This window comes from Mesoplodon mirus (genome assembly GCF_964341445.2).
Source record: "Mesoplodon mirus genome assembly, chromosome: 18".
Taxonomy (NCBI): Eukaryota; Metazoa; Chordata; class Mammalia; order Artiodactyla; family Ziphiidae; genus Mesoplodon; species Mesoplodon mirus.
Genome location: NC_138994.1, coordinates 55,674,891 through 55,697,794, shown reverse-complemented (window position 1 = coordinate 55,697,794; position 22,904 = coordinate 55,674,891). Strand labels below are relative to the sequence as shown.

General features: G+C 46.2%; 1 protein-coding gene across 3 annotated transcripts in view; it reads right to left on the bottom strand.

Moving 5' to 3' along the window:
- The window catches only part of ADAP2 (ArfGAP with dual PH domains 2), a 42,542-nt gene that overhangs the window by 2,084 nt on the left and 17,554 nt on the right, over positions 1–22,904 (bottom strand). For 2 of the 3 annotated variants that reach the window (XM_082603390.1, XM_082603389.1), the window contains 5 exons: positions 19,879–20,025; positions 15,612–15,695; positions 12,084–12,146; positions 10,839–10,916; positions 9,896–10,124 (listed from right to left, as the gene is read on the bottom strand). In XM_082603390.1, coding sequence (XP_082459516.1) covers positions 9,896–10,124; positions 10,839–10,916; positions 12,084–12,146; positions 15,612–15,695; positions 19,879–20,025 — 601 coding nt within the window. Of the gene's footprint in view, positions 1–6,105; positions 8,869–9,895; positions 10,125–10,838; positions 10,917–12,083; positions 12,147–15,611; positions 15,696–19,878; positions 20,026–22,904 lie in introns of those variants that run through there. The other variant, XM_082603391.1, reaches the window with a different exon arrangement.

The window sequence follows — 22,904 nt, the reverse complement described above, 5'->3', positions numbered from 1 at the left end:
ATTTTGTTTAAGCTGATATACTCAGAAAGGGCTAGGAAAATTAGAATATTGTTCATTTAAATACACCTTTGTTAATTTAATATTTTTCGGAAAGGTACTTTTGTCTTAAGTGCTTGAAATATATTTCCTTCAAAAGTTTGGAGCTGCAAATTTAGCTCATTCAATACATGCAAAATATGGGCGACAGAATCTAACTGGAGGTGCCAGTTCTCATAGTCAAACCAGTCAAATCAGACTCATTTTCTCAGAGAATCTGACATCATTGTTAAATTCAAGTAGATGTGTTAATACACGTTCCTGTGATGCTGAGTTCTAATGCTAAGTTAGATGGGAAAGGAGTTTGTGTGCAACTGCCATTAATATATTCTATCAGTGCTCCTTTCTTTGCTTTGCTCTCATTGGATTCCTTAAGGGACAACGCATATTTTGTCAGGGGAAGACAGAAGTCAGTAAACTGCTAACCTAAAATAATTGAACCACCAGTTAATTTTACCAGGAAAACGGGTTTATTTGGGAGCAGCAAAGAATTGCAGTTCAGGACATGGAACTATGGTGAACCACATGCAAGTCCAGTTAAGCAAAGGACAGGAAACTCTTTTATAGAGAAGGGGAAGTTGGGAGGGGCTTCTAGAAACAAAAGGTCCTTTGGAGGAAATTGGGAGTTTGAAGTACAGTGGCTTTTTATCGGCTGAGCCATTGCCAGGCAAGGAAAAAATTTTTTCTTCCTCCTGCTGGTGGAAGTAAAGTAGTGTCACTTCCTGCTGGAGATGCAAGGTACTCCTCTTCCTATTAGGATCTGCATTGATGTGGAGTGGTATGTACATGGTAGAGCTTCCCCCTTCCGGCCTCCTGACTCCAGTTTAGTGAGGTTTCCCTTTATTAATTTTCACAAGACATACATCACCCTTATTTCCACTCTACTTTATATGAACTCAAAACACCCAAATATAAGCCAAAACATATTTTTAATGCCAAACCTTGTCACCAACAAAAATCTTCATTAAACGAAGGAAGTCACAAACCCTGACCTCAATCCCTTGACTTAAAAAAGGCTTCACTGGGGCTTCCCTGGTGGCGCAGTGGTTGAGAGTCCGCCTGCCGATGCAGGGGACGCGGGTTCGTGCCCCGGTCCGGGAGGATCCCGCATGCCGTGGAGCGGCTGGGCCTGTGAGCCATGGCTGCGGGGCCTGCGCGTCCGGAGCCTGTGCTCCGCAACGGGAGAGGCCACAACAGTGAGAGGCCCGCGTACCGCGAAAAAAAAAAAAAAAAAAAGGCTTCACTGGCACTGTTAAAAGAATGAAAAGCTACAGATTGGAGGAAAATATTTGCAAATCCTATATCTGTCAAAGGACTAGTATCCAGAATCCACAAAGAACTCTCAAAACCCAACAATAAGAAAACAAACCATTCAATATCACATTGTATTGACAAAACTGTTTCATCTTTTGGGGAAAATTGATTTAACTCTTTTAAAGCAAAAGCATATTAGTTTGAAAACTGTGCCTCTCCAAGTGGAATAAATTCATGAACTCTAGTGTAAACTCAGTATTATTTCAAAGGGATAGTGCATAAATTTAAGAGCAACTTCAATATCAATAAAGTGTCCTGCAAATTTTTCTTATAGTATTTTTGGACAATTTACATGTTACTACTGATTATAATTAAAGTGTTCTGCATATTGATTCATGTTAGAAAAGTGTATAAAATTGTTACTACTGATTTGTATTATTAAATGTTTTCATCGCAACATAAATTCTTGTAACTGCTTAGCTAAGTCACGAATTAACCTTTCCTTAGAGTTTCAAAATTAGCTCATTCATATGCAAGTGGGATATCAGTGAGAAAACATAATCACACTGCCTTAGGTCTTTGATTATCGACTATTTTGCAAGGATTTCTTTGGTTTCAAGAAAATCTTGAGTTGAAATTAAGAGTACACTAAATAATTGTAAAACTTGTCCAGAACTCAACCTAAAGCATTGGCAAAGAATATGAGATCACTGAACTGTTTTCCATTTCTTTCAACAGTTCTAGAGACTGGCAGTGATTCATAGCATTTTCATGTACATGCTGAACAATTTAAAAAACTGTATCCATGACAGTTTCCATAGTCTGTTTCAGAAAACTGAACATAAATATTTTTACTTTGTGTCATACAATGGAACAAAATCATAAGAGAATCATCAGTCTCTTATTTTAAAATTTCAATATTTGAATTTTTGACCTAACATAGCTAAAGAACCATCTGTCGCAATAAAAATTAGGTTTTCCATATCTACTTGGAATTCTTCTCTTACAGATGTAAAAGATTCAAAAATATCTACACCATCAGTTTGATTTTTAGGCAGTGGACTGATATTTCCTCAAAAATTTTAAAGTCCTTTGAAACAAAACTTACCCCAATTATTCATTGTTAGTCTTGTATCCCACAACTCACCTAAAACTAAAGAAAAGTGCCTGCATTTTTTCAAATTTTGAATCAGCTGATCTTTGACATTATTAGGGAAAAAAACATCGTATTCTACAGGTAATTGTTTGGCAGCTTAACTGAAGATACTTCACTTTTTATAAAATTTAGTTTTTAGTCTTTTCCTCATTAAATTTTTTTCCACAACTGAAATAATAAATATCTTTTGCAATGCAATGGTTAAATTAAAATATAAGTCTTACCAAAACAACTAAGTTGTGTTTGAAGAAAAAATATCTTACACTGCTCCAGTTTTTAATTTTTTTACGTTTTTTTTTTTTTTTTTTAATTTTGGCCGCACAGCACAGCTTGCGGGGTCTCAGTTCCCTGACCAGGGACTGAACCTGGGCCATGACAGTGAAAGTGCAGAATCCTAACCACTAGACACCAGGGAGCTCCCCCAGTTTTTTATTTTAAATTATTTTAAATTAGATAAAATGAAGTAAAATTAAAAATTCATTTCCTTGGTTGTATTAATCACATTTCAATCCTCAATGGCAACGTGTGGCTACTGTTACCATATTAGACAGTACAGCTGTAGGTCATTGATTCTTATGCCTTTCCCTTTAATTAGTGCTTTAGCTGCATCATTTCAATTTTGCCATGTATTTTTATTATCATTCAGTTATAAATCTTTCTAATTTCCCATGTGATTTCTTTTTTGATTCATGGTTGTCTATTTCTCCCTTAAATTTTGTCCATTTCAGCTTCACATACCTTGGAGCTGTATTATTAGGCACATACACATCTATGATTGTTGTGTCTTTTGATGAATTACACCTTTTATTGTTATGAAACATCACTCTTTATCTCTGATATTACTCCTTGTCCTGAAAAAATACTTTATCTGATCTCCGTATAGCCTCTCCAGGCTTCTTATTGTTACTGACTGCATGGTATATGTTTTTCCACACTTATAACTTCAAGCTATCTATGTCTTTAGATTTAAAATGTCTTTTTAACATCATGCAATTGGGTCATGCTTCCTTATCCACTCTGACAATCTTGCATTTTAATTTAACTGTTTAATCCACTAATATTTAATGCAATTATTGATATGGTAAGGTCTCCCTTTTGTTCTTTATTTTCAGTTTGTCTCATCTATTTCATATTCATTTTGTCTTCCTTTCCTGCCTTCTTCTGGGTTAATCAAATGCTTTTTAAAATTCTGTTTTAGGGCTTCCCTGGTGGCGCAGTGGTTGAGAGTCCGCCTGCCGATGCAGGGGACGCAGGGTCATGCCCCGGTCTGGGAGGATCCCACACGCCGCGGAGCGGCTGGGCCCGTGAGCCATGGCCGCTGAGCCTGAGCGTCCGGAGCCTGTGCTCCGCAACGGGAGAGGCCACAGCAGTGAGAGGCCTGCGTACCACAAAAAAAGAAAAAAAAAATTCTGTTTTAATTTCCTTGTTAGCTTTTTAGCTATACCTCTTTGCATTATATGTTTAGTGGTTGCTTTAAGGATTACAGTATACATCCTTGAATCTTCACAATCTACGTAGACCTAATTTTGTACCACTTCATGTAAAATATAAGAAGCTTGAAAGTGTAGAGTTCCATTTACTCCAGGCCTTCATGCTGTAGTTGTCATATACATTCTCTCTACAGATGGTATAAACCATAGCACATGTAACTCTTGCTTTAAATAGGCAGTCTTATATTTACTTATATCTTTATCATTTCTATTACCCTTTATTGCTTCCTAAAGATCAGAGTTTCTGTTTGGTATCATTTTCTTTTACCCCAAAGAACTTTCTTTAGTATTTCTTATACTGCAGTTCTGTCAGAAACGTACAATTATCTTTATCCAGAAATATCTCTTTTTGTTTGCCTTTTGAAGAAAAAATCTGCCATTTGCACTTCTTCGGGGGGGTAAAATATAAACAGTTTACCATTTTAATCATTTTTAAGTGTACAATTCAGTGATATTTTGCCTTTATTCTTTTTCCGAAGTCTTTTTTTGTTTGCTGTCTCTACAGATATATAGATCTACATATCCTTTATTCTTGAAAGATATCTTCTCTAGAGTTCTGATTTTTTTTTTTTTTCTTTTAGTGCTTTAAAGAGGTCTTTCCACCTTCTGGCCTCCTTTGTTTCTGTTTTGCTTTTGTTTTGGGTTTTTTTTTTTTGGCTGCCCCACCCAGCAGGTGGGATCTTAGTTTCCCAACCAGGGATCAAACCTGTGCCCCCTGCAGTGGAAGCTCAGAGTCTTGATCACGAACCACCAGGGAAGTCCATTCATTTTTTTTTTCTTTGTCTCTGGTAAGAAGCAACATTTCCTTGTATGGAATTGTATCATTTTTCTCTGGCTGCTTTCAAAATCTGTTCTTTATCTTTGGTTTTCAGCAGATTGTCAGTAATGTATCTGAATGTAGTTTCCTTTGTATTTATTCTAAATACTTGAAGTTTGCCAAGCTTCTTGAGTCCTACATGTCTTCCACCAAAGTTAATAACATTTCAATCAATATATTTTTGAATATTTTCTTCTGCCCCAATACCTCTCTCTTCTCTCTTTCTGGGACCCCAATAACATGTAAATTAGAGCTTCTGAGGTTTTCTTTTTACTTCTTTTTTTTTTAATTTTTGGCCATGCCACATGGCATGTGGGATCTTAGTTCCCTGACCAGGGATCGAACCCACGTCTCCTACAGCGGAAGCTCAGAGTCCCAATCACTGCACTGCCAGGGAAGTCCTCTCTTTTTACTTCTTCAGTCCTTTACTTCCCCCTGTTTTTCAGAATGGATAATTACCATGGATATATTTTCAAGTTCACTGACTCTCAATCATTTCCAATTTACTGTTGAGCTGAATTTTTTTTCACATTTTTTAGTTCTAGAATTTCCATTTGGTTCTTTTTTATAGTTTCTATTTCTCCATTGAAATTTCATATCTGTATATTCATTATGATCATATTTTCCTTTCCTTGTTGAGCATAGGTATAATAGCTGCTTTAAAATTCTTGCCTAATTCCAATATCTGGGGCATCTTGGAATCAGTTTCCATTGATTGATTTTTTTCTATTGAGTACAATTCATATTTTCTTGTTTCTTCATATGTCTACTCATTTAGGGTCGCATCCTGATATTATGAATGTCAAACCTCTGGATTCTGTTATGTTCCTCCAGAGAGCAGGCAGATAATAGGATTCAGGGCTCCCCTTCTGTAGCCCTCTTCTCCAAGACTTCCCTGCTGCTAAAGTTGCCCTAAACTCTGTCTTCTATTTTTCAACCAGTAAGACTGCAGGTTTCCATCAGAATTTTAGTGCCCCCTGAGGCACTGACTGGGGCCTGCCATCAGGTGAAAAGTGAAAAAATGAGAAACTCACCCCTGCCATTCCTTGCTTCCTAGTGCCAACTCCTCTCTGCCTGCTTTAGGTTATTTTCCAAGGCCTCCAGATAATTTTTGTTATAATCTGTACCGAGTTTCTAATTGTTATCTGTGGAATGGTTGTTCTGATTATGAGCTACTCCACCATTATTGGAAGCTGACCCCCTCCTGCCCCCAACAGTCTGTGCTCTAGCCATATTCAATTATTTGTAATGTCCAGAACAGGCCATGTTCTCTCTTGTCTCTGGGCCTTTGTACACACTCTGTCTCCCCACCCCACCCCAACCCAAGTACCTTCTACAGGACTCAGCATAGATATTACCTCTTTTGGAGAACTTCATTAGTCAGGACCGATTCAAGTAACAGAAATCTCCTTGTACTAATAAGTCAAAAGGAGGAAGAGGATTTAATGTAAGAGTACAGAAGTATCCTTGGGAAACCCAAAGACAGATTCAGCTAGGCCTCAGAAACCAACCAAAACCAGACATTCCATTTCACTGGGACTTTGTCTCCAACTCTTATGTCTGTTCTCTGCCCTGCTGAGGGGCTCCTAAGAATGCCAATTTGCCTCTTCAAGTAGTTTTGTTATTGCCTGTTTACTTCTCTTTCTTCCTCTCTGGACTATAGTTCCTTGAAGGTGGAACTATGCCTTTACTGATGTTGTCATTCTCAGAACTTAGCAGAGTACAGTCAACAAAGCTCATGGGTCGTGTTAAAAAAAAAAGGCAGACGAGTAGATCGACCCTTAATATACAACTCAGCAGGTGCTGAAAAACATTTTCAAGGTGCTTTAGGAGCCAGAAGAGGAAGCAACCACGTCTTCATCTGGGCAGTCAGGAAGCCTCAGGAAAGACACCCCGATGACGTTGCTTGTCCTCTGATTGGGGGATCAAAGGAAAATCCCATAAAAAGCAGAGACTGTCTTAAAGACCCTCCCAACCCTCTGGGTCTCCACTGAAATGAAAACACTCAATGTCTTTCTCCACGTCACTCGAAGGGACAAAGAATCACAGAGCAGAGACCTGGGTGATCTATTTCTCTAACATTTCAGCCACTTGAGATTTCTTTCAGTTCCTCTTTCCCATCTGAGAGCCTTTGAACATTTTCTTCCCTCAGCCTAGAGTGTTTTCCTGGCCCCCTTCCCTTTGACTAACCTCTAAACAATTTAAGGTTTCAACTTCAACGTCACTTTCTGGAGATGAAGGAGTCTCCCCTTCCCCTAAGTTAGGGTGAACCCTATTGCCACACGTCTCACAGCAGCCCCACTTCCCCTTTTGGAACACCGGTCTCATTGTCCTGCCTCATGTACAGGCTGCCTTCCAGCAGACTGAAATCTCTGACAGCGGGGACCACGTCATCTGGTTCCTGCCTGTTCCCAGGGCTTGGCACACAGCCTGGCACCTGGGAGGTGCTCAAAAATACTTGTGGCTTCCATTGAATTTCAGTAGTTAGTGCAACTTCCTCATTTGAAAGAGAAAACCCAAGGCACAGAGAGTGGGGAAGTGAGTTTTCCAGCAGTCTCATTAGTGGCAGGGCCAGACTCGGCATTCGGGCTGGATAGCTCTCTGTCCTGGGGTCCAGCTGAGTTGCCTCTCAGCTTCCTTCTTTCCTTCCAGAGTGCACGGATGGTCAATGGGGACATTGGTTTTTTTGTCTGTTTGTATTATCTGGGCTTTTTTTTTTTTTAATGTATTTATTTTTGGCTGCACTGGGTCTTCATTGCTGCCCACGGGCTTTCTCTAATTGTGGCGAGCGGGGGCTACTTTTTTATGGTGCGTGGGCTTCCCATTGCAGTGGCTTCTCTTGTTATGGAGCACAGCCTCTAGGCACGCAGGCTCAGCAGTTGTGGCTCACGGGCTCTAGAGTGTAGGCTCAGGAGTTGTGGCGCATGGGCTGAGTTGCTCCACGGCATGTGGGATCTTCCCAGACCAGGGCTCGAACCTTGTCCCCTGCATTGGCAGGAGGATTCTCAACCACTGCACCACCAGGGAAGCCCCTATCTGGGCTTTTATTTCTTCTAAAATGTGCACAAAGGTAGAACTCTCCCAGGAACATTTTCGATTCATGTAGAAAACCCACTACTTTTGAAGAGTGAGAAGTGGATTAAAAAAAAAATTTTTTTCCCAACTTTTAAATTTGAAAACTTTCAAACCTATAGAAAATTTACATGAATTGGACAATAAACATCCAGCTATACTTCATCTAGATTCATCAGTTGCTAACATTTTGCACAGTGGCCCACTTTCTCTCTCTCCCCGTGTATGCACACACACTTCCTGTCTTCCATACATAAATGCACACACACTATATCCATGTATATACTCTATATGTACACATACACATTTTTTGCCGAACCATTTAAGTCAGTTGTAGACATGATTACATTTTACCCCTGAACACCTCAGCACTTATTCCTTAAGATCAGGAGCATTCTCCTACACAAATACAGCATAATCATCACAATGTTACAATATTACTAGCTAATATACATCCATATTCAAATATCCCCAGTTATCTCAATGATTTCCTTTATAACTGTTTTTTTTAAATCCAGGATCCAATCAAGAATCATGAGTTGCATTTTGTCGCTATGTCTCTTCAGTCTTCTCTAATCTAGAACAGTTTCCAGACTACTTGATCTTTCATGATACTGACATTCTTAAAGAACCCAGCCAGTTGTTTTGCAGAATTTCTCTAATGTGAACTTGTCTGATTGTTTCCTCATGGTTAGATTCAGATTTAACTTTTTGTTGTTGCTGTTCTTGTTTTCAGCAAGCATGCCACTTGTGAGATGCTGTGGGTGCCTTTCCATTGTAATGCCTTCATTTCAGATGTCCTGGGCCCTGAGGACATTTACCAGATCCTCAGACCCCCAGAGCTAGGTAGCGGGGAAGCCCAGAGAGCCGGCAGATAAAGGCCAAAGCTTTGGTCTTGGCAGAGTTCACAGCCTGTGATAGCTGCCGACTGTGGGGCACTCCTGAGGGGCCCCCAAGGCCAAGGTGAAAACTTCTCCTTCCCACCAGGTGCACTGGCTGGCCAGTGGGTCACCTGCTGCTGTAGCCACTCTCTGTTGATGCAGCTGCAAGGGGAACAAGAAGAGGGCTGGGGGGCGTGGCCATGACAATGCAGTCCCACTGGAGGGCAGGGACAGCGGGGGGACAGGGGGACAATGATAGAGGGAACCGTAATAAAACACAGACTGAAAAGGTGACAGACAGAGGGGACGCACACACCAGAGAAGGAGAGAAAAGCAGAGAGTCAGACACAGAGAAAAACAGAGACTCGGACACACAGGCCCCCAGAAGAAAAAAGCACCAGCTGCCTCACTAACGACTTCCGAGCCCATTTCTGAGGCTCCCTGGCTTTGGGATTTTGGAAAGGGTAGCAAGTTTGTGTTTATCCTGGTCAGACTCAACGGGCACAAGGGTTTCTCCAAAGGGGCTGTGTGGGGTCCCTTGCTCAGACTGTACTTTTGCAAACAAAGAACTTCTCCTTGGTGTCCCAGAAGCCAGGCCCTGGGCCAGAAGTTCCCTGCTCTGGCTCAGAATGTCTCCCCTCCTTTCACGGGGCTGTCTGCAGATGGGGAAGCCTGCTTGTGACACATCTGGGGTGAAGAGGAAGAGCAGGAGAGGGGCAGACACATGAAAGGACCCAGAAAAAAGAAGAGCCCTAAAAATAGCCTTCCCTCTATGAGTGGGGAGTAGTCCAAAATCCCAGGAGCTGCCCAGCGCTGTGACCTTAATAACAGGCCAGAGTTTTCTCATGAGAAAAGGGACTCAGGGGCAGAGGGTGGAGGGACAGAGAGGCTGCTAGGCTCCTGGACTGAGCAGGGCAGAAAAGCGGATCTAAGTGACAGCTCTGCCACAGTGAAACTCCTCCAGACGTGGCTAGGGAAAGGCTCCCGGTAGAGGAACTGAGCGTGGACAGAGAGGGTTTCCTGGCAATAATGTGCACTGTCTGAACTTTTCTTTGGCAGGAAGAGAAGAAAATGGGAAAAGGGCAGTCGGGAGCCATGACCCCAGTTTCAGGGCTCCCAGCTGAACCCAAGTGAAGAAGCCCCTTTCTGCCTGCGGCCCTCAGCCAAAGGAACAAGCCGTGCATCTTACTGAGGAGGTTGAGGGGTGTCAAGGGGCGGGAGAGGACATCCCGAAAACTCTCCATCCATTCGCGCTGCTCCTTCTCGCTGGGGCAGGTGAAGATGAATCTCCGCTGCGGGGTGACGATGGTGATGCCGGCTTTCCAGCGATTCCCTCGGATGCCCTTAGGCAGGTCTTCATACACCTGGTACCCCTGCTCATCGCTCCCGAGAAATACCTGGCCCTGCTCAAAGGCGTCCTGAAAATAGAAGACACAGGTCGTCAGAGGCCACACCTGGGGCTGAGGGCCACCTGCAGGCCTGATAGCCCCCCAGGTCCATTTTAGTAAGAGGTGTGTGTGTTGGGTGGGGCTTCTGCTGGGGATTTTGGCTAGATGGGACCCAGAATTTAAAAGGCTCAAACCATAAAAGACATCACATACGGCATCTGTTTAAATGATACTTAATATTTACAGAGAGTTAACTCTGCACCATGAATTCAAGTACTTTACATGTAGTAACTCATGTGATAATGCTCACGGCAACCTCTGAGGAAGGCCGTGTTATGAAGCCTATTTTCTGGGGGAGGAAACTGAGGCACAGAATGCTGAGCGCTCTGCCCAGACCGCACCCCTAAAGGTGGCAGGGCTGGAACCGGAGCCCAGACAGCCGAGTTCTAGAGCCCTCACTCCCAACTGCTACGCTCCACGGCCTCCGGTTGGAAGAGAGTCCAGGCGGGAAACACCTGTCTTAGCTACTGATACATCGGCAGCATTTTGGACACACATAAAGGACTTCCTGAAGGTGAGGGAGAGCACAGCTTCATGCACAAGACTGACTTCGAGACAAGTGACGATGGAGGTGTGCCTCTGGCTGGGTTTCTCCAGCCCTGTCGCTTCCCCGTGGTCCCCGACCAGCACTGACGCCACCTCCGCCTGCGGGTGCACAGCGGCGGGGCCGGCAGTGGCTCTTACCAGCGGGTTCTTGTAATAGAGCAGCCTCCGCTCCTGGGGATCCAGGGCAAACCACCTTTTCTTGAAAGGCTCTCTCTGCTGCAAAAGAGGAAACCTCGTACCAGGCTCGGCCAGGCGGCGGCGGGGGTGCGGGGGAAGAGGTCAGAGGGCCAGCCCGGGCCAGGCCGAGGGAGCCGGAGGGTCCCAGCCCCGCAGTCGCACACCCCAGCGCCCCTCCCCAGGCCTAGAGCTCTGCAGGCTCCGCCCCCTGCCCCATCCCACCCCCTCCCCCAGCCCCAGCTTCGCCTTGCTGCCTCCAGGTGCTGCCTGCGTGGGTTGGCAGAAGCATTTTCCCCCTTTCTCAGGCTGTGGACAAGAAGTCTCAGAAAAAGGAAGCTGGGGAATCAGAAGTGGCTACTGCTCAGCGCTTCTGAAAGTGCTGGCCTTGGCCGAATTCTATCCTAGGTCAGGGGAAGGAAAGCCCCTGGCCAGAACCACGGGGAGGGCGGTGCCGCCAGCTGGTGAAGGAAGAGAACCTGCAACTCTTTTACAAGTTTTCCAGCTGCCTGAGGCTTCCTTTACCCTGATTGCCTAACACCTTTCACTGTCATCTTAACAAGCATCCTTAAAAACAAAACAGAACAAAACAAAACAAAAAATGCACTGTAATGCTGTCGCTTTGGGATTCTTTTTTAGGGAGCTCCTCTACCTTTCCCTTCCTCTTCCCTTTCCCTCCTCCCTTCCCTACTTCCGCCCGTCACAACCCCCACCATCTCCATCTTCTGACTTTGAGCCTCGCCCCACCAGCATGAAGCTGGGCACCCAAGCATGGGTATATATAGGCGTGTTCTCTCAGACTGATCACTAGTCACTGCGTCACTTGAACGGTCCTGGTAGGGCCCCAGCACAGAACCCACAAGGGTTCTGGAAAGTCAAAAGCTGTCCCCCAAGGAGTCCCTTTTCAGCTATGCTTTCCCAACAGGAGGATCAGTTAGATGGTGTTAAGAGGACGGAAGCTAATGGTGATGTTGATAAAGCGGGAGGATGCCCAATTACAGGGAGAAGCAACTGCAGCGATGCTGGACCACACTGCAGCCGCCCGGTCTCCACTTGGTCCTCCACCCCCGGAACTCACACACATCCATTTGCTTCCCCCTTCCTCCCTCCTCTCGGCCCCTGGTTCCCCATTTTCCCACCTCCCCAATTCTGCCCTAATGCCCACTGGGACAGGGGCCATGAAAGTCTCCCCGGGAGTGGAGGGTATACCTTTGGACCGGTCTTTTCCATGAAGCCTTGCTTGAGGTAGTTCCTGGTGATGAGGGGCACGAGCTGGGGGAAGAAAGACACACACTGACACCCCTGCCTCACACCCCGGAGCCCGAGGCTCCCCACTGAACTTGGCTCCCCCAAAAAGGGGAAGTTTGGAATGGGGAAGGATGTGTATGCATGGTTCAGGGGGTTATATTTGGTATGGATGCAACATTAACATTTCAACAGAGCCAGACAACAGCACCCCAGATGTCTGCAGAGCTTACCAGCACAGCCAAGTCTTGGTTTCAAGACTTAGTTTAAGGATTCCTTCAGCAACTCCAGGAGGAGGACACAGGCAAGGCTCTGAGGAGACCCTCCTGGTGTCAGGTGGGCATATTCTGAGGATCTACTGTGTGCCAGGCTCCGTGTAATTCTCAACCACACTGTGAGGTGGATGTTATCATCTTCGTTGTTTATATGAACAAACCAGGCCTCAGAGAAGTGGTTGTGGATTTTCTCAAAGACACGTCATTGGAAGGATGAAGAGCTTTCACATCTAGAGGCCATGGACACCATACAGACACTAGTGGTACCCCACCACTACTCTATGATGCTAAAGTGTAAACATGGCAGAACCCTCTGATCAGGCCCTTGGCCAAGACCTGGTCATTGGTGGGCATTCTGACCCAGGGCCATAGGAGGTGATGGCAGGGTGGGCAAGTAGAGAAAGCTCTGGACTAGGAGTCAAGAGACCTGAGTTCTAGCTCCAGGTCTGACCTCAACCAGCTGTGTTACCTTGGTAAGACCTTATGCCTCTCTGGGCCTATTTCCCACTACGTAATAAGGATACTGGCCTATGTGATCTGCAGGATCCCTTCCAACTTGCCATCCTATGCTCAGAGAAGCTTCCAGGGATTGATGCTGGTCTCCTATGCTGCAGGGCGTCAAACTGGCACGTCTAGAGTTTCAAGTGACAGCCCAGGTTTCTGAGAACACAGGGGTTCTCCAGAGCCTGAGCCCAGGGCAGGGACGAAGGGGACATGACATCTGGAAATAGGAATGGGAAGTCTGAAAGGGAGAAAGTCGTGAGCTCGAAACGAAAATATCAAGGACAACACTCCCGTTTCCCTAAAACGCATTCTGTAGGCTTTAATTCCTTCATTCGGAGAGAAGACAAGTCCTGACAGCTCAGTCGTCTGAACTGGAGCCAAAGCAGGGGGAGTCTAGGCCTCGGGAAGCCAATGGAAGAAGAAGGAAAAGCACGTGGATGGGGTTCCATTCACTGTACCTTAGACACCTGGCTCACTGGACTGACGGCAGCCCTGGAGGCAGAGATTGTCCTCATGGTGACAGATGAGTAAACTGGGGCTCAGAGAGGTGAGGAGACTCATGCGTTTTCTTATCACAGGACCACAACCCCATTTGGGCTCCCCAGGTTTCTGACATCTGGATCCCTAAGCTTGAGCCAGGCCTGGGTGGTTGCCCAGAACCTCACGTCATACGTAGACAAGGGGGGAAGAAAGATGGGGAGAGAGGTGGGCGGGGAGGAAACTGGGAGTGGATAGGGGGTAACGATGGTGGATGAGGGAGGCAAGAGGGCGTTGAGGATGTTGGCCAAAGACCAGTCTCCTCCGCAGGGTCAGCAGAGCTGGAGAGCTGTGGCCCAGGCAAATGGGGCTGGGCATCTGCACTTTGTCCTCCATCCTCTCCAGCCATCAGTCAGCACCCCCAGCGCCCTGCCCACGGAAGCAGGAAGTCACCAGCTCTGGGTGCTGACTCTGCAGCCCGGGAGGGCCCTGAGCCGGGTCTGGCTGGAACTGCTCCTAGAGAAGTGCCATCTCAGTGCATCACTGTGTCTGGAATGGACCCCTGTTCCAGACACTTTCCTCCCTGCAAACTTGGGCATTAAGGAACACTTAGGCTTTCAAAGGAAGGTCTCACAGTTGGGATTACGAAAGTCCCAAGGGCTTCCCTGGTGGCGCAGTGGTTGGGAGTCCGCCTGCCAATGCGGGGGGCGTGGGTTCGTGCCCCGGTCTGGGAGGATCCCGCGTGCCGCGGGGCGGCTGGGCCCGTGAGCCATGGCCGATGGGCCTGCGCTTCCGGAGCCTGTGTTCCGCAACGGGAGGGGCCGCAGCGGTGGGAGGCCCAAGTACCACAAAAAAAAAAAAAAGAAAGTCCCAAGACTGGGAGTTCCCAGGTGGTCCAGTGGTAGAGAATTTGCCTGCCAATGCAGGGAACCTGGGTTCAATCCCTGGTGGGGGAACTAAGATCCCACATGCTGCAAGGCAGCTAAGCCCGCAGGCCACAACTACTGAGCTCGTGCGCCTCAACGAGAGAGCCCATGTGCTGCAAACTACAGAGCCCATGCACCTTGGAACCCATGCGCCACAACTAGAGAGAAAACCCGCACACCACAACTAGAAAGAAGCCTGTGCGCCACAAAAAAGAGCCCACGCACTGCACCGAAAAGATCCCTCATGCCTCAGCGAAGATCCCGAGTGCTGCATGCAACGAAGACCCGACACAGAAAAAGAAAGAAAAGAAAGAAAGAAAATAAATAAATTAATTAAATAAATAAATATTAAAAGGAAAAAGAAAGTCCCAGGACTAACATGGTCTCTCCACCCCTATCTCTTACAAAATCCTCCTAGAGCAGGCCTAAGACAAGGACCAGAGTATAGCACCTCAGGGTTGGAAGGACCCTGAAGATGACCCAGACCAAGCACCATCTTACAGATGTGGGAACAGATGCACAGAGAGGTGACTCAACCCGCAGTGGTCACACAAAAAGTTAGCAGCAGAACATCCACAAGAGCCTAGGCCTCCTGGCTCAGGGCAGCATCCTCCAGCCCACTATACAGCTTCCCCAACCAAGCCTGAGAGATGTAGATGGATGCTCCAGACGTCTGAGGACAATCAAATGAAGTTCTCAGGCTCCCCATTACCTAGGCCATGAAAGGCAGACTGTTCCTGTTAGAATGATAATGGAAAAGATCCCACTACCTTCCTTATACCAGAATATGAAAGGGTAAAGGGGGGAATATTTGAATGTGAAGAACACCTTTGGTTATGCACTTGATCTTCCTGGGACTCAGTTTCTCATCAGTGAAATGGGAATAATCACACTCACCTAACTGCTGGTTGCAAGGGATTACTAGATAAAAGGGATTACAAGATAAAATGGGCTCAAAAGCACTTTATAAGCAGTATGTGAGGGACCATTCGTGCATTTTAGTGGGAGAAGGGGTGAGAAAGAGATGCTCAAATCCTGAGCCCCTTGACACTGTGGGTGGTAGCCATGCATCCCGAAGGGGAGAGCCTGACCCACTTTTTGGAGGCTGCCTTGCCAGGGGTGAGGCCATAACCCCCAGACTCCCCAGGAGAAAGCTTTTGGTTTCCCACTGAGGTCCCCAACCCCAAATCTCAAGGTCTTTCCTGCAAACAAACTGAGGCTGGCCTCTGAGTGTCTTCGAGGTCAGCAGACAAGAAGCAAAGGAGATGGCAGAGAGGAGATGTGGAAGTTGGGGTCCACATTTAGCTCACCTCAGGCTCCGGGAGCTCAGGAAAGGCCATTTTTAGGTATTGGAAACGGGCTGCACGGAGGGCATTGAACCAGTCCACTATCTCCTGCAGAGAAAAATACAAAGGACAGATGGACAGCCAATGAGAGAGAGTAGTGGGGGAGCTGAGGCTGGATGCAAGAAGCCAGCTGGATCTTCGAGTCTGGGCACAGGCACGCAACCCCAGTCCCACTCAGGGACCTGTGGGCTGGTCACAGGCATCTGGGAGGACAGTGCCAGAGCCCAGGGGCATCACCTGAGCAAGTGGGAAGCCACTGACAGGGAGATCCCCAGAGCCCTGGGAAAGGACCAAGGCGAACCACATAGGAGCCATGCAGTGGCCTCAGACAGTGCTTGGCTCTTTCTAATGTGTGTATGAATCACCTGAGGATCTCATTAAAATGAAGATTTGGATTCAGTGGGTTTGGGGTGGGGCCTGAGATTCTGCATTCCTAACGAGCTCTCAGGTGATGGGACGCTGGTCATTGGGACACACTTGGAGAAGCAAGGGTCCTCAGATGTCAAAGACGAGCTTTCAGGTGGGGGCAGGTGCACCTGGGGATGCTCCTCCAATGCGGGTGCTCATCACCTGGAGTGCAACTTAGGCTAAAGCTGGCTTGGACCTTCTGTGTCCCTCTGGGAGAACGCAGCCCTCGGCAGTGTCCACCATCGTCTCTCACTTTATCTGCCTCTGCCCTGCCACTCCCCTTTCAGGCCTCCTTAGGGCAGCCAGAGTGACTTTCGAATTGCAAGTCTAACTGAGTCTAGCTTAGAGTCCTCTCCACTGCCCTCAGGGAGACAGTCTACGTTCTTTGCCCTCTGAGCTCCTTCCGTACAAAACCAGTGCAATCCCTCCCCCCACCCTAACACATGCTATTACCTTTGCCTGAAACACTCTGCCCCACCCACCTCTCTGCCCTCACCCCCAACACACCCATTCACCGAGAACATTCTATTCATCCTGAGGGTGGGTTCAGATGTTGTAATAGATTTCTGCTCCACCCAAGCCCTGATTCTATGAGAACTGCCCCACCCATTCTCAGCCACACACCACCCACCCACAGTTGCAGCCACGCATGCTGCTAGGACCACAGCAACTGGACAAATGCAGAGGCTGGACAGGGCTTATCAGATTCTTTCTCCCAGGAATTTGGAATTGGGGAGCTAGCTGAAAGACTTGCTCAAATAGCTGCTGTGCTGCACTTAGATGTAATACGGTGATTGAGAAATTCATTTGAATTTGGTTTCAAAGGTATGAAACATCATTACCCTTTCTCTCTTGCAGGTCAAACTTGCTGGCCGCCGTATTCCTGAGCTCGGAGTTCTCCCGTCCTGGGTGTTAAGAAACTTCTAGAGGCTCAGGCACTAAGGGAATGGGACCATCCCATGAAAGACCCACCTAGGCCTCCACTTTGGAAGGGCTCTTTGGTCACAAACTAGTGGTTCCCGGGCAAAATCCTGCATACAGGTTTGTTTGGCTCCTGAAGGTTTGTCTGTTTCAGTCCTCTATACAGGTTTTCCTGTTTGCCACAGCCTTAGGGCTGTCCACTTTACTTTTCAATTGCCCACCTGGCTCCTGTGGGCATGAGTTTGAGCATCCCCCCCCCCATTTATGCCCATCTAAGGGAGAAGCTGGGGCATCAAGGGAAAGAGGAGACCGGCCAGAACCAGGTTGCCGGTTGCTCTACAACTGGGTCAGTGGTAGGGAGCCAAGTACCGTAATTGTCTGAGACCTTGGGCACTGCAGCAAAAGTCCTCGTAGCAGTCGCGCGGGTGGAGGGGTAGCCACTGGTATCCAGCCAGTCTGGACATGGGACTACAGCAGTGAGCCCAATGTGGACTGAAAACCAGGGATCTCCTCCATGTCTCCCACACTGCATAAGTCCCAAGATTCTGGTAAAGCCAAGGGAGGGAGCCGAGAAAGATGACTGATAATAGATTTCTTGGCAATTTGGGGAATGAGATTGTTGAATTTAGAGAAACAAACAAGTGAGACATTACTCGCACTCCTGGTTTTATAGAACAATGTGTTCCTGTTAGAGTGTATTCTCTCTCTCTCTCTCTCTCTTAAACACACACACACAGGGCTTCCCTGGTGGCGCAGTGGTTGAGAGTCTGCCTGCCAATGAAGGGGACATGGGTTCGAGCCCTGGTCCGGGAGGATCCCACATGCTGTGGAGCAACAAAGCCCCTGCGCCACAGTTACTGAGCCTGTGCTCTAGAGCCCGCGAGCCACAGCTACTGAAGCCTGCGCACCTAGAGCCTGTACTCCACAACAAGAGAAGCCACCACAATGAGAAGCCTGCGCACCACGACGAATAGTAGCCCTCACTTGTGGCAACTAGAGGAAGCCCGCATGCGGCAACAAAGACCCAATGCAGCCAAAAATAAAATAAATACAATAAATAAATTAAAACACACACACACACACACACACACACACACACCACAGATCCTGATTCTAATCTCTCAGGAGGCCAAGCCATACTACTGGCCCTTGAAATAAACACTCCTGTATCTTTCCTATTCATGTCCTGTTTAAGCTGGTTTGAGTGTTCTCCTTTTCAGCATATTCACACAATTCTTAAATAGATGCTCCTCCCTCTGGAAAGCCTTTTTTGACTGCCCCCTTCCAGCCCACCCACCCCCCAGACTAGGCTACTTTATATGTCTCCTGTGTGTCCCTAGCACGGCCTCCAGCCCATCCTCACACAGCATTGTCAGTGCCTATTTCCCCATCTGCCTCCCTCCCGAGACTCTGAGATCCCAGAACCCCACTCATGGCGCTGCCCCGTTCACTACACACCCCAGTGCTGCGTGCATTGCCGGGAGAAGCGCGATAAGGATTTACCGAAAGAGTGAATTCATGAATGCATAAATGACACAGATGTGAAATGAGGCACGAGAGTTTGTCTTCTTCTGCAGCTGCCACAATCATGAACAAATTACAGTAGCAACTAATGTTTACAGTGCACTTCCCCGTAATGAGATGCTTTCATGTTCATGGTTCTTGGTCACTCAACTCTCAAAACCCCTCTGGGAGGTGGACGTTATCAACCATAAACAAGCAGACTTCGGAAGGGAAGGAACCTGCCCTAGTGACACAGCTGGGAGTGGAAGAACCAGGGTCCCAGCTTCTGACTCCAAACCCAGCTCTTCAGACCACACCAGGAAGTCAGCCCAGAATGTGGAGGGAGCATGAAGCCTGCTGGGAGGGTGATCCATGGCCACCATCCCAGCGTTAGGGCCTTATGGGAAGATTGAGTCCCTGTATCTGGTTCCTGGTACCTGCCACCAAGGGTCCTTCCTCCAGCAGAGGCACTTGGGGAGGTGAAATGGGTGCAGGGCTCAGGAACCATTGGCTACGTGACTTTGAGCAAATTATTTAACATGCCCATGCCTCTGTAACACGGGGATAAAACATTTCCAGGGTTGATCTGAAGATTAAGAAATGATGTATAGTGACCGCCAAGAAGAGCACCTGGCACAGAATTGAAAAAGAAACTCACAAAATGTCAGCCCCCACCTTTGCCCCTCCTCACCTCGACTTAGCATCTCTGACACTTGCCCAGTCACATGACCCTGCTCATTTGGACCCAGCTTATTCTCTTGAACCTGTACTATTGGCCTGCTCTTCTCTGATGGAGTTGATTTCCTGGACCTTTAAGTGGTGCTTTCCCCAAACTTCAGTGTGCATAAGGATCACCTGGGGATCCTGTTAAACTGTAGCTTCTAATTCAGTAGGTCCGGGGTGGGCCCGAGACTCTAGTTCTAAGAAGCTCGCAGGTGATGGCTAATGCTGTTGGTGTCGGACCAAACGCTGAGAAGCAAGGCCGTGGAGTGCGCCGCTGCCCAAGCTTTGATCCATTCCTCCTCCCATATTTGGAATCTCCGGCCCCACCTGATTTGCCATCCCTGGGCATAGTCCCTTCTGCTAAGTGGATGCCCCTTGATGGCTGTGCATCATCCAGACACACCCCTGGTACCCACCAGGTTGCTCTCCCTGATCTCGCTCTGCTTTACTTGTACCTATGTCTCCAACTAGAGAGTGACAATAGGAAATTCCCTGGCATTCCAGTGGTTAGGACTCGGTGCTTTCACTGCCGTGGGCCCTGGTTGGGGAACTAAGATCCCACAAGCCACGTGGTGTGGCCAAAAAAAAAAAAAAGTGACAATAGGTTAAGGTGAACAGCAGCAGCAGATCTCAGGAGGCTGCTGCGCAAGGGGGTCAGCGAGCTGGAGGCTCTCACCTTCCCACTCTCGTGATACACAAACAGGTTCCTGACGTGACCCTCCTTTCGGTAGGTGATCTGCAGCCCATGGGGGTTCCCTATCTTCTCTGTCTGGAAGGTGGCATTCAAGTCCTTGATGCTGATGACAGCTTTGGGCTCTTTACCCTAAAAGAGAGGAAGCAGATACTTAAGATGCTGACAGTCAGCAGGGTGACTTCTCATCACGTTCACCAGGGAGACTTAACTGCAAACAGATGACCCGTATGGAACTCTGCATGCGTTTTAAATGTTCTTGCTCTCATAGCAAGATGTACAGATATTCTACCGCTGACCTGTATTCAGCCATCCCACTTTTCCTGCTTAATCAGATTGGCCTCTCTGAGCTGAAAGGGGGCTTGGAAAGACCTTAACTTAGAACTTTTCAAAATTTTTAGCCACAGAACTTTTTCTGAAATGAATCAACAGGAATTCTCTGGAGGTCCAGTGGTTAAGACTTGATGCTCCCACTGCAAGGGGCACTGGTTTGATCCCTGGTTGGGGAACTAAGATCCCGCATGCCATGTAGCCAAAAAAAAAAAAAAAGAATTTGAAACAAATATCCATGGAAGGCAAACAAATAAAATAGATAAAACAAACAGATAAAAGCAGGTGTGGGGGCCTCAGGGCACGCCCTCCTACCCTCCACTCTGTTCTCAGGGTCTGAACACAATTCAAGCACTCACTGATGCTAAGAAGGCAAAGGGAAAACAAGTGCTTCCTTTCATAACTGATAAGAGAGAAAAATGATACCAACACTCTAGTCCCATAATAGCTGTTACCCACATGCAGCTATTAAAATTAAAACTAAATAAAATTAAGACTTTAGTTCCTTAGTCACACGTAGTCCCATTTCAAGTGCTCAGTGGCCACCTGTGGCTAGTGGCTAGGGTACTGGACAGGTGCAAACATGGAAAATTTCCATCACTGAAGGAAGTTCTAGTGGACAGTCTTCTCTAGAGGGAAATTTGGTCATATTTACTAAAATGTTGAGTGTTTTGCTTTGACCCACAATTTCACATCTAAGAATCTATCCGAGGAAGTAATTGCATTGCTATGCAAACATGTATGTCAAAAGATGTTTACTGCCATGTTGCTTATAACAGTAAAAAAAAAGAAGAAGAAGAAATTATTGAAATGTCCATCAATGATAATGGGTTAAATAAATAAATCATGGCATATCCACACAATAAAATATCACAGAATTTTTTAAAGGAAAATTTAAATCAATATTACTAATATGAAACAATGTCCATGATATCCATGCATGAGAAATACCAAGTCCCAGAACTGGATGTATAGTAGGAACCTATTAATGCAAAAATTATATACACATGGGCTTCCCTGGTGGCGCAGTGGTTGAGAGTCCGCCTGCTGATGCAGGGGACACGGGTTTGTGCCCCGGTCCGGGAAGATCCCACATGCCGCGGAGCGGCTGGGCCCGTGAGCCATGGCTACTGAACCTGAGCGTCCAGAGCCTGTGCTCCGCAACGGGAGAGGCCACAACAGTAAGAGGCCCACGTACAGCAAAAAAAAAAAAAAAAAAAAAAAAAAAAAAAAAAATTATATACACATATATATGCATATAGTATATATATAATGTACATAAACTATATGTATATACTATATGTTTATTTGCACATACATAAGAAGTATGGACAGATTTACACCAACACTCTTCACAATGGTTTTCTTGAAAGAGTAATGGACAACTTTCCTTTTAAAATATTTACTATGAAAAATACTAAAAATACAAAAAAAGTGTATTTAATTTTTTCAATATTGTTCCCAAAGAGGAAATTTGTTTAAAAAATACGACATTACTAATAAAGCCAAAATCTCTTTAATTACTACTTACCCTGTCCCTTTCCCCTCCTCCATTCCCCACAGTCAATCACTGTCATGAGTTTGATGTTCATCTTTCTAGTTCACTTTTTACACTTTTATACACACATACACATACCCATGAACAATACATAGTGTTGTTTTATGTGGCTTTAATTTACATAAATGGCATCACATTATATGGATCATTCTACAACTTGCTTTTTTTTTTTTTTTTTGCAGTATGTGGGCCTCTCACTGTTGTGGCCTCTCCCGTTGCGGGGCACAGGCTCCGGACGTGCAGGCTCAATGGCCATGGCTCAAGGGCCCAGCCGCTCCGCGGCATGTGGGATCTTCCCAGACCGGGGCACGAACCCGTGTCCCCTGCATCGGCAGGCAGACTCTCAACCACTGCGCCACCAGGGAAGCCCTCTACAACTTGCTTTTGTCACTCAACATTTTATCTCTGTCCATGTTGAGATATACCAATCTTCTTGGCTCTTGTAAATGACTACACCAAAAGTTATCAATCTATGTTCCTGTTGACAGATACTGAGATTGTTTCTGATTTTTTGCTGCTGTCCGCTTGTATCCCTGGTATACCTCCGTGAGAGTGTCTCTACGTCACGATTAGGAATGGAATTGCTAGCTCACAAGTGTGTACATCTTTGACTTACTGAAAACTGCCAAATTATTTAGCTAATGGCTCTCCACAGTGGTTGCACCAATGTACATACTGGAAGTAAATTTCCATCAATAACAGAAGATTTCCCCTTTCCCCATATCCTCACCAACACTCAACGTTGCCAGTTTTTTTTTTTAACATTTTTGCCAATATGAAGTGTTTGAAATGGAATCTCATTGTTAATTTCTCTTATTCAACTTAATTGAGGTATAATTTATAAGCAATAAATGGAACTCACTTTAAGAGTACAGTTTTTTGACAAGCGTATATACCCATGTAACCGCCACCACAATCAAGATCTAGAACATCACTATTACCCTAAAAGAGTTCCTTTTGCTCCTTTGCATCAATCCCCACCCCACCCCAATCCCAATCACTTATCTGCTTTCTACTGGTATAGTTTTGCCTGTTCTGAAATTGCATATAAATGGAATTATACAGTACATATTCCTGTATAAGTCTTCTTTGGCTCAAAATAATATTTTTTAGATTGATCCAC